General features: G+C 29.8%; 2 protein-coding genes across 2 annotated transcripts; both read right to left on the bottom strand.

Annotated features, from left to right (window-relative positions):
* Window positions 1-273: 273 nt before the first annotated feature.
* On the bottom strand, window positions 274-4,060 carry LOC125841996 (ultraviolet-B receptor UVR8). Its single transcript, XM_049521185.1, has 5 exons — window positions 3,910-4,060; window positions 3,661-3,828; window positions 2,007-2,042; window positions 1,776-1,891; window positions 274-1,706 (listed from the first exon to the last, which is right to left on the bottom strand). Exons 1-5 carry the CDS (start codon window positions 4,007-4,009, stop codon window positions 399-401), a joined length of 1,728 nt encoding a protein of 575 aa, XP_049377142.1. The 5' UTR covers window positions 4,010-4,060; the 3' UTR covers window positions 274-398.
* A 6,273-nt stretch (window positions 4,061-10,333) lies between these two features.
* On the bottom strand, window positions 10,334-11,681 carry LOC125842000 (uncharacterized). Its single transcript, XM_049521193.1, has 2 exons — window positions 11,276-11,681; window positions 10,334-10,661 (listed from the first exon to the last, which is right to left on the bottom strand). Exons 1-2 carry the CDS (start codon window positions 11,665-11,667, stop codon window positions 10,334-10,336), a joined length of 720 nt encoding a protein of 239 aa, XP_049377150.1. The 5' UTR covers window positions 11,668-11,681.
* Window positions 11,682-12,951: the final 1,270 nt, after the last annotated feature.

Here is a 12,951-nt window from a genome sequence, read left to right as displayed (position 1 = left end):
TCATGCGCTATATGAACAAATGGTCTAACCCTAACGGTCGTCAGCCATTTGAAATGATTCGCCTGCATTTTTCTGAAATGATTTCTGTCAATTTGTATAAATAAGTAGTACTTGATTTGATCTAAAAGTGCATAGTAGTGTAGAAATTCCATGCACTATGTAATACTCTTTTTAAAAAATCAATTTGTTGTCCAAAAGCTAACACTACTTTTAATATACTCAGGAGTTCTTTCTATACTGAAAGGTGAAAAGCACCAAGACATTATAACTATACCAATAAAACCACAACTTCCATCTCTGTTTTACACATATGAAGGCATTTTCAATCACATGCACAACCAAATAAATACCTGATTCAAGGTAAGGCAAACTTAAATTTGACACCAAAGCATTCTACATTACTTGTTTCGTTGAGTTGATTCTGAAGGCAAAGAACTTTGAGACTCCAGTAAAATCTCCTGAATCCGTTTCTTCAACAGTTTATCTTTGACACCTGCTAGCATACTACGATAAAACATCTCCAGTCGGACAAGCTTTCCACGATCCAAGGACTCCAACATGTTTTCCCACTCCTTTGCAATGTCAAATGAACCTCCACCACGTAACGAGGCTGGTATATCTCGCTCTTCAAAAGGTTTCCCAAAGGTAGCACCATGAAGAATGCTAGCATACCTTTCCATTAGAGAGAGTTTTGACTGAAGAAGCCTTACATCCTCTGCTGCCATAGACAGTTTCCTCTCCAATTCTACCACATCTTCAGGTTTCTTTTCTGCACCACTTTTATCGCCACCATCTTTCACACTCTGATCTCTAAAATCTGCATCTAGAGGTGGCCAGAGTGCCATAGTTGGAGAGTAGCAATCAATCATCTTACCATTTCCAAGGACACCACTCCATCCTCTACCCCAAGACCACATCTTATATCCAGCATCTGCCAGAAGAATAGTATGGGCAGCACCACAGACAACTTGAACAGGTTCTGGAAATTTAGGCCCATATAGCCCAGCACAGGGAATCAACAGAGGAAGACTTGCATCACCTGCATCAGGTCCACTATAACTTGCTTCAGGACATAGGCCAAGGCCTTTCTCCATTCCCCATGACCACACATCTCCAGCAGAAGAGACAACACTTGTGTGAAATAAACCACAGTCAACAGAAATGAGAAATGCATTCCGCGGTAATCCTTTCACTGGTTCAGGAGATAACATACTTTGGGTTGTCCCTTGACCTAATTGCCCATTATCTCCCTGGCCAAATGTCCAGCACACACTTTTTAATGTTTCACTTGGACTTTTCTGAGCTAGTAAAGCAGTGTGAAAAGCTCCACAGGCTACCTCATACACTGTCCAAGGGGCATCTGAATTGAAGGGCTCAATAACTTCAGGATACTGTCTGCTCTGCCTGTCTCCCAAGCCTAACTGACCATGGCTGTTGCCACCCCAAGAATAACAAACAAGATCACTCCCTTTGTAACCTTCCCCAGCAGTGACTAATGCCACAACATGCTCATTTCCACATGCCACCTTAACAACTGTGTGTCCATGGAAATTCCAGATAGGTATTGGGCTGCAACTGCAAGTAAGAGAGAATTCACTCTCAATAGACTTGTCTTTCTGTGGTTCAGGAAAGTTACCCCACATCCATAGAGATCCAAGATCATCAATTGCTGCTGACATCATTCCGCCACTTTTAACCGAGGAAATCTACAGGAGAAAACAGAATTAGACCTTGAATTTCAACGTATTTCCTCATTAATTTCAACTTGTTCGTACCATCAGTTTCTTTCTCTCTGAGCCACTAGCTGATGAATTAGGGGAACCTAACTCAAGGAATCCCTCCAATAAATGAGGAACCAAGGAATTTTCTCCATCAAAACCAAGTTGTCCATCCACAAGGTAGTCAAGGAAAAGAATGATTAATAGCACATGCACAAGACAATTGCAATTTTATAAGTTCAAGCAAATAATACTAAATGTATAAATCAAGGGATCTCTCAAGGATACAGACATTGTATCCCCAGCCCCATACTGATCCATCATCTGCGAAAACAAAGAAAAGTCAAAAAAAAAAAAAAAGAGGAAGGGAAACAGTGTCTGGGAGTTCAAGATAATTAACGTTGTTCCTTGTAAACAACATTCTTGCTCTTCTTAGTATCAGCATTCTTAATAAGCCAAAAATTGTAACTACCTGAAAATGTTATTGTTACACCTTCACATATAAGAACAAATCTCATGGTTTCATAATTTTAGCATCTTGGATAAAGCAAGCAAATAATCAGAAGATGAGGGCATAGTGTTCTGAGAAAATTGTCTTAAAATATAAATGCTCTCAATTCCCCACTGTATTACTGATGAACATTCACAAAGATCTTACCTGCCTGTAGCTGTAGAAAAGAATGAAAGCGAATCATTGCAACAGCAATACCGTTGAAAGCCAAAAATTCTGTTACCTGATTTCTTTTCCCTTGCTGCTCCCGTCATTCTAAACATGACAGGAAGCACTCTTTGGTGTTACTCCAATTAAGATCACCTTATCTTCGGAATGACATGACATCATATTGAATCACCCTCTCTTCGTTTGACTAGGAAACACTTAGCCAATTTGAGTCTTTAAAGAAGAGTGAACTCGATTGAAACCTCCAATAGGGATTAGATAGTTAGATTAAATCCATAGGCCATGTCAACTTACCTAATATGTAAATCTTTTCAGTTTAAGGAACACGAGTGAGTTAGCAGCTATCTACCTAATTCATGGTAGAAACCTTGAATACTATAATACTAATCCCTTCGTCTAAATTTATGTCATAATGTTTCACTGGACAGAGAGTTTAAAAAACTAAAGAAGACTTTTGACATGATAATTACATGCCAATAATATCATTTTAAATGAGTAGCGGTGAGAATTCTCTGTCTTTTCATTTTATGGTGGTAAGGGTTTAATGTGTCATCTCATAAAGAATTAAATGGGAATGCTAAGAAAGTAGTATAAAAAAAAGAAACAGTCATTCTTTTTGGGACAGATTAAAAAGGGATGTGTCCCATTAAATGAGACACTGGGAGTAATATTAAGGACTTTAAGACAAACTTTGCTACTAAATGATACTGTGAAAGATAAAACACAATTCTTTCATCTGTATTCCAAACTGATATAGTATTAATGGAAGAGCGCCAACTCTGATCCACTAATAGATTATTGAGTTGTGGTAAATGGTAACACAGGGCCATATTAACTATGCCCCGTGTTCGGTAGAACTCATAACTATCTGCTCGATCCTCTATATATACCTATATGTGTATGTTAAAAGCAAGTACAGATAAAACTAGGTAAATTTCAAAACCACACACGTAATTCAGAACCGACATCTAGTCTAAAATGTAGATCCACCACTACATATATGCACATTTCATAGATCAAATGAACTTATTCTGAAAGAATACACAAATAGCAAATTGTAGAAGATGGGCCTTAACAATCCCATGGCTTTTATATCTAGAAGCAACAAGAAAGTTCAATTTCAATCTAGTGACAAATGAAATGGGGATAGCCAACCTAAATCACATATCCACAGAGATGAACTTCAAGATTTCATTTCCCAATCAAATAGTTTTTAGAAAAAGCAAAAGTTGGAACAAATTGAAATCATTTCAAATGGTTAACCTGAAACGGCAAGACTGTGATAAGCACCAGCTGCAATAGCAACAATCTTTACCCTTTTATCTCCATCAGAATCAAAGTTGATTCGGGCAGGGAATAAGTGGTCAGTTTCAGAAGCAGTACCAAGTCGACCGAATGTTCCTCTTCCCCAAGAATAGACATCCCCATTTGCTACCATTTGCAAAAAAAATTAAATTTTGAGATAATATTGGTTTAAGAATAAAAGGGTAAGTTGAAAAGATGTTTGTTTACCAGTTAGAGCAAGTGTATGAGCTTCGCCGGCGGCAAGTGCTATGATTTTATTAAACAAGTTGCCGGATCCTGATTCTGATGATTCCACTTCCTCCGCCATTTCTTCTCCTCAACAGGATATCACTCTGTTTTATCTCTGATTTTTGGGCAATGATTTGTTACTCCCATACTTCCAAATATGGGACTCAAATTACTTTATTCAAATACTCATTTTACTAATTTTGAATATTTCACTTGAAAAATTAAAATTTTTGAAACACTAAAAAGGACGCAAGATAAACGTATTGAATCAAAAAGATTATTTAATATATGTGTAAAATTTGATATTTCTAAACTTGATTTTCTATCTATAAGAATTGTGGTGGAGTGATGAATACTCATTCAGAAATCTAGATTCGAGTCCTTCTGGGTGTGGTAAATACTCATTAGGAAGTGCGATGAGATAAAAAAACTTGATTTAAAAAAAAGTATGGATAATTTTATATAAATTTAAATATCTACTTGTGTATACCCAGTATTGAAAGACATGAATATCAGCTCAGATCAAGTTAAATAATTCGTATTATGCCCAAAATATTTCTCATTCAAGCTTTTTATGTCTCACTCCTTTAATATTATGGTTATGTTAAGCACTTGTCAATAGAGGCCATTGGTCTTAGGAGTCACGAGAATTTATTCAATTAAATCTTCCCTTTCCATTTCTAAAGATTTTAATTGCAATATCTAAGTCACAATGTTTTGGACAATTTTAGTTTCTTTCAAAATAAATAAAGAGGAGGAGATAAAAGAATATTACTTATAAGTGATAAGGATGATGTAGTTTTTTGGAAGTACATGATACTGACATGGGAATTGAGGAATTTAGAATATTATTTAATTAATGTGTGAATATGGCATAAGGACACGAAGAAGTATAGTTGATTAGATACAATAATTTATAATCATTTTTACAGTAATTAAGATTGAATTTAGGATTTCAGGTAAGATAGAGTCAAACTTGATATATACGTACGGGATTCATCTTCTATCTAATGTTAATTTAGGATTTAAATAGATATATATTACTCTCATTATATTTTGACGTAATATTTTTAATTTTGGCAAAAAAATATATGGCAACTTTAAATTTCCAAATATTAAATATCCTATTACTTTATAAATCCACTTATTTAACAAATTTCCTCCACTCTGAGTTCTTTATCTTTTCTTTTAATGAAAATGTTTCATCATCAAGGAGAATAAAAATCCTTATATTTTTGTTTTATAAATTGGAGATGCGATCAATATATGGGTGTCCCACGCTAAAATTGAACCAAATAGCACAAGTGGGCCAAATCAAACAAAAAGAAATGCACAGAAAAACTCAAAATATAACGGAAGTACTATAAATTCACAAGTAACAACACACCCAATATATAAGACCACAACTAAACAAGACCCACAATAGATTTCTGCAAGTCTATAAGATGAAAAACTACTAACATCTAGTCAAGACATAACCCCCACGTACCCATTAACTATACAAAGCAAAAAAGAGATTCCAAACTCATCACCTCTAGAAGAAACAGAATGTACCAATCATCTGATGAACTCAACCACACACAAGGACCTCCATGTCTACTTTGATAAGTGAATGCAGCGCCATCAAACAATGGTCAGTACGAAATAATGTATCGTATTGTGCATATCGAAACTTAAATCACAGTACGATAGATGTAATCTGCATGGAATTAACAACTTACTAAAATCATACTAACGACATTAGAACACACCAAATTTAAAATGTCTTTAGATACGCTGCCTTGAATATATACTTTTGTAATTATCTATCTATATATAAAAGGAGAGGAAAAAATGACACGTGTCAGCACCACAATTATTCTTGAATTTTATTAATTTTAAATAATAAATTCAAATTCAATAACTTAATTGTCTTTAGTTAATTTAAATAATAAATTCCATTTAAAAACAAAATAACAATTTAAAACAGTTTTTTAAAAATCAGATTTCTTTTAAAGAACTTATTATCATATTTGTTATTGTATTGCCGATGGAAAAGTAAGTAATAATTCACTAAATTTTAAAATCCTTTTAATCAGACATTATTATTACTACTACTACTACTACTACTACTAATAATAATAATAATAATAATAATAATTGAATTTCAAAAATATGTGTAAACTTATAGAAACCACCATAAAATTTTGATTTTTTAATTACAATAATAATAATAATTGAATTTCAAAAATATCTATCTATATATAAAAGAAGAGGAAAAAATGACACGTGTCAGCACCACAATTATTCTTGAATTTTATTATTTTTAGTTATTTTAAATAATAAATTCAAATTCAATAACTTAATTGTCTTTAGTTAATTTAAATAATAAATTCCATTTAAAAACAAAATAACAATTTAAAACAGTTTTTTAAAAATCAGATTTTTTTAAAGAACTTATTATCATATTTGTTATTTTATTGCCGATGGAAAAGTAGGTAATAATTCACTAAATTTTAAAATCCTTTTAATCAGACATTATTATTACTACTACTACTACTACTACTAATAATAATAATAATAATTGAATTTAAAAAATATGTGTAAACTTATAGAAACCACCATAAAATTTTGATTTTTTAATTACAATAATAATAATAATTGAATTTCAAAAATATCTATCTATATATAAAAGGAGAGGAAAAAATGACACGTGTTAGCACCACAATTATTCTTGAATTTTATTATTTTTAGTTATTTTAAATAATAAATTCAAATTCAATAACTTAATTGTCTTTAGTTAATTTAAATAATAAATTCCATTTAAAAACAAAATAACAATTTAAAACAGTTTTTTAAAAATCAGATTTTTTTAAAGAACTTATTATCATATTTGTTATTTTATTGCCGATGGAAAAGTAGGTAATAATTCACTAAATTTTAAAATCCTTTTAATCAGACATTATTATTACTACTACTACTACTACTACTAATAATAATAATAATAATTGAATTTAAAAAATATGTGTAAACTTATAGAAACCACCATAAAATTTTGATTTTTTAATTACAATAATAATAATAATTGAATTTCAAAAATATCTATCTATATATAAAAGGAGAGGAAAAAATGACACGTGTTAGCACCACAATTATTCTTGAATTTTATTATTTTTAGTTATTTTAAATAATAAATTCAAATTCAATAACTTAATTGTCTTTAGTTAATTTAAATAATAAATTCCATTTAAAAACAAAATAACAATTTAAAACAGTTTTTTAAAAATCAGATTTTTTTAAAGTACTTATTATCATATTTGTTATTGTTTTGCCGATGGAAAAGTAGGTAATAATTCACTAAATTTTAAAATCCTTTTAATCAGACATTATTATTACTACTACTACTACTACTAATAATAATAATAATAATAATTGAATTTCAAAAATATGTGTAAACTTATAGAAACCACCATAAAATTTTGATTTTTAATTACAATAATAATAATAATTGAATTTCAAAAATATGTGTAAAATATTTAAATAACAAAATTTTAGAAAAATAATAAAATAAAATAAAAAACGGCTGTGAATCAACCATTTTCAAAAATTAAAAATTAAAGTTTTTAACTCTTATTAATAATAGATAAAAAGAAAAAATGACCACTAATTAATATGGAAAAATCATTTAAATAATAAATTTATAAATTGAAAAAGTATAAATGAAAAAGAAAATCAAAAGGGTTGTGAATCAACCATTTTCAATAAATAAAAATTAAATAACTTAACTCTTATTATTATTATTATTATTATTATTATTAATAATAATAATAATAATAATGAAAAGTAAAATGGCCACTAATTAAATGTGAATTTTTCAAAAAAATAACCAACTAACGAATTTATTTACTTTTTATAAAAAGATAATGTATATAAAAAAAAGACCCAAAAAAAAGAAGAAGATAAAATCTAATAAATTCCATGTTTATCTAACTTCCCATTTAAATCTGAAAATTTGCTTAAAGGATAATCATATACGGTTTAATTTAAATCTGAAAAAAAACATATCTGAAAATGGTTTTTTTCAAATATGTAACCACCTTTTATTTTTGAATTCCTATAATAAAGGCAACCACCTACTTTATCAATTTGCTTCATTCATTCTATAAATAAATGTCTTCTTTTTTCAGAAAAAAATTATTTATTTTGTTAGTATTATCCTTTAGAACAATCATTTTTCGGAGTGAGAAATTCATCTTCAATGCACAAATGTATTGCTTCAAGCAGTGAATTATCATATGCATTAATTTAAAATCAGGTATTAAAAACTATCCAAGATTTTTTAAAATTACATACCAAAAATGTGGACTTCTATCAACTATCAATATGATTGATAGTTGTTACAGTTGATTAATTATTTACAGTCTATTGTTCTTCTTCTAATAAAACAATAGTTGTATAAAGGAGTATGGGTGGTCGTTGATTATTTATATTATAATAAATATAATTTTTTATTTATCATGCGAGTTTCTAATATAAAAAATTATCATGCACTAAAATTGTTTTATATCTTGCAGATTTGAGTTGATGTGATCCCCGCAACATGAAAATGTCAAGTTGAAAGTGGTGGCGTGTGTGTGTGTGTTTGTGTGTGTATATTGCTTTTGTGAGGAAATCTACTATGTCATTTGTTAAATTTACAAGTACTAATTTTTCAGACTTATTTTAATTAAAGAAGAAAAAGTTTTACAATTTATGGGGAAAAAGTCATTCTAATGATAAGATTGTACAATTGAATTCACTCTACATAAAATAAAATTAAAAAGAAACAAAACAATTTTAAGCAACACATTACCATTTAAAATATTAATATAAATATATCAATAAAATTATCACGAGGTACAATGTGTTGTATTTTCAATGGTAAAACTAAAGGAAGAAGTCATTAACATTCTTGCTAAGAGTAGGCAGATCTGATGTTCACTTCATATTACTTTCAAATTTATATTTTAAGAGATTGTGCTATCGTATTTTTCATGTAGGAAACTTATTTTGCTTTCCTAATTTTCTATCAATTTCTATTAGTTTTTGCCTTATCTTTTACATTTTAGTTTGGAGATGTTATTTGCATTATAGAGAATGATGTTTTATGCTATTATTTGAAAAAATATATGTTGGATACAAAAAATTGACGAACTATTAAAATATATTGCAATGAAGACATAGTATATATGTACTAACATATATGCAATCATCTCGGATTTTATAACTGAAGAAGATGATTCACATAATTTTACCGAAAACGTTCAGTGAGTTCTATTTCTTAATTATTTCATATTTATTAATGATTATCTTTATTATGCACTATGACGAAATGACTTAAAATAGTGTGATTTTTTTTTTCCAGATTGAAGGATTGCATAGCATGTTGAGGATTGAAGGGTTGCATAGCCCGTGACAAGAAATTTCTTCTTCTTTTTTTAAAATTTAATAACTCAAATTTATTATTTATTATAAATTATAATAATAAATTGAATTTAAAAAATAATAATTCCTCTTTAGCCAAAAAAATAAATTAAATAATTTTAAAATAATAATTTATTTTAATATATAGGCTAACTTAGAATAAGAAGTATTCCCTATTATATCTTTTAGTATCGTGTAAACTAAATTGTCATAATGTAAAATTATCATAGCTTTTTATCCTTTATAAATAAAATATAATAATTAAAGCTAACGTTGAATTGTACATACAAAATAAAAGACATATGGACAATTTTATAAATATATGGCTTATCTAACTATACTAGAAATTACATTTGAAAATGGAATAAAATGGATGAGATTCACGTTGATAAAAGTTAGGATTTAGATTAGTGAGAATTTATATAGTCAAGCTTAATTTGTGTTGTAATTCTTATTTCTTTAGCAATTTAACAAGCTCAGAAGATTTCAATATAATGAATGATAACTTGCAAAGTGTTATTTTTAGATTTTCATCTTGATCAACTTTAATTTATCATTTCAAAATTTTCATTCTATCATATAAAATCTCTCCACATGTATTTCAATTTAAAGATAATAATTGATATCATTGCTTTCAAATTTCAAATTAAAATTGATTTGAAATGAATTACCATGTATGTTTTCACGTTATATTCATAATATCATGTTGGTGGCATTTATAATGTCTAAACTTTTTCTAATTAATATTATAAAAAATATATTAATTATTTATATAAAATTAATTTAAAATTTTAAAAACTATATCCTACTATTATATACATGCACTTTTGTTACGCAATAATAATAATTCATATTAATTATTTTTAAGTTTAAAAATTATTATATTTTAAAATATCCGCGCAACACGCGGGTATGTATACTAGTATATAATTAACACAACGTTACAGCTGATCATCAAACCCTAACTCCCACAATGGCTTTGCCTATCTTCTACTTGCATGTTATCATCATAAGCAGATAAATTTAAATACTTGTCTTGTTGCTCAGAATTAGCCCTCACATCCCTCCATCTTGCTCTGCATATCACACACTTAATTGATCTTCTTCTGTTACTTCTCTTCCATGCCATCAAACATTCTTCATGTAATGGATTCCTACAAGTACCACAAGCTGCTACTCTTTCTTCCTTGTTCATTTCTTCCAAACATATTGGACATGTTACACCCTTCTCTATCTCTATTTTCAATGGTGAACTTTTTGACCGTTCTTGAAAAAATAACTGGTGGAACCTGTTGAGACATAATATAATTAAATAATTAGAACTATGCGCGCTATTAATTACTAATTGCTTAAATTTTTAGATGATATGATCACATACTATAATTTAATATGGTATTAGAGCAAATAAAAGTAGGAAAGTCTTGGAGTAACGGTAAATTATCCGTGTGACCTATAATTAGTTACGTCATTAATTACTAAAAAGTGCAATTTTCCAATGGACGTTCCTATCAAAATAGAGTTGAAAATATGGGATTTTCGATGGAAAGTCTGTTGAAAATGTTGTTGATGAGGAAATTTCATATGAATATTCATATGTTTTTGGTTCGAGTCCAGAAATTAGCCACTGATTTTTGCGTCAGGAAAAATTGCTTGCATTGCACCCCCTTAATGTGTGATCATTCCCCGAAATCCTGCATGAACATGAAATGCATGCTTTGTGTACTCGACTTCCCTTTTATTAAAACAGACAATATAGGTCCTAAAGTTGATAAATCTCACTTCAAAAGAAAAAAAACATTCACGTATTTGATCCATGAAAAAGAAACATGCCTAGACATCATGATAGACCTGTTGAGACATAATATAATTAAATAATTAAAAATTGTGCTCCTTCATGTCTAACCTTTCTCGAACATTAGGGTTTGCTAGTGATTCAATTGAGATAGGTAAGCTAAGAAGGCGTTGGAGCTCGCATGGCCTGAGAGTTCGCCGGAGAAGACACATGTCATCAACTGAGACACCCAATACACGGATGAACACGAATAGTATGTGTTTACATGGGGCGGTTCGATCAGGGCAACTGCATGATGGGGTGGTGGAGAGGTTAACAGTGTATACATTTCCGGTTGCACCTAAGATAAAGAAAGTGGTGTCGTAGTGGTGGAGGAGGCGGAGATGGTGGCTGACTGCACGGATAATTCTGTCAGCGAGTGGTTGTGTTGGCATCAAATGGCGGCGATGGTGGTGGTGGTGGTGGTTGTTGGAAGGGGTGGAACTAGATCCAATGGATTCCATTTTTGGAAAGTTATAGAAAAGTAATTATGGAATTTGGATTTGGTATATTTTGTAGGAAAAGGAAAAGTGAAAAGTGTGATAAAGATATATTCTTTGTAGAGTTGTGAGGAAAAGTTAGGGTTATACGTATCAGATACGTTTGACTTGGTTCTTTCTATTTCTGTTAAAGGCACGTCATGTATGTACCAAATCCAAAAGGAAAACATGACTTGTAACTTTTCTTGTAGTGAAAATAATAGTGGATCAATAAAGTAGAAACTTAAAATTGTTATGTGGAAACTTAGAATTAAAAAGTTACAAAAATAAGATAATTGGGATGACTCAGTTGGTTTGGAGGGTGGTTATCTACACGAATGATCTGAAATTAATAAGCCCTCAATGCATTCTGTTGGGATATATACTCTTAACTATATGTTTAGATATAGTATTTATTATAGAATAATTATTTATTCAGTTTTAATAGACCATATTCGTTTATGGTGTCTGTTTACTTATATAGTAGATGATTTAGTGTATAGAGTTTTAGGTTATACACATAGGATTAAATCATCGGTTCTTATAAGTATAATTTTTTTTTTCACAATCTAAGATGGAAATCGGAGATGTCATCAGTACAATTGTAGCACAAGATTATATGTAGTTTATCTTGATTATGGGAATGATACAGTTCCAACTTCTTGGGCTAGTACATTTTGTATAATGTATTTAACGGGACCGAGTAGAAATAATTGCTTTAGACTGACTCACAAAAGCATATTCTCTAAACTATTAAATGTGCTTATATTCTTAATCCTGATATAACTATTATGATCTGTATATGTTAATTATCGTTTTGATCTATTAAAAGGTGAGATTCTGAGATGGGTCAATATACCTGATAGTTTGGGTGATAATAATATATATTGGTGAAATAATAAGTTAGTTGACTGAATCCATGTCTCAATATAGAGATTGATGATATACCTTTTTGAGAAGCTTATAAGTTTTCATCGTGTCAAACCTTGCAAGTGGATTTATGAATCTGACACATGAAATAAGTTAAGCAACGCTCTAAAGGAAACTAGTATTTGAATTCAATTCGTCAGTAATTTAATTTATTGATTAATATCTGTAATCTTAACATGGGGAATTACATATGTGTTTAATGGGGGATTTCGAAATATAAGTGCAATTACGAATTTCTAGTGGAATGATTTATAATGTGTCATGATAAGAATTAATTATGTGGTTCCTACCGTGTTCATATTTAACTAGAACTCAGAATCTATTCTAAGGGGAAAAGAG

Source organism: Solanum stenotomum, chromosome 10 (assembly GCF_019186545.1).
Source record: "Solanum stenotomum isolate F172 chromosome 10, ASM1918654v1, whole genome shotgun sequence".
In the NCBI taxonomy this organism is placed as follows: Eukaryota; Viridiplantae; Streptophyta; class Magnoliopsida; order Solanales; family Solanaceae; genus Solanum; species Solanum stenotomum.
Note: the sequence above shows the minus strand (reverse complement) of the source record. Positions and strands in the feature narration are given on the sequence as shown.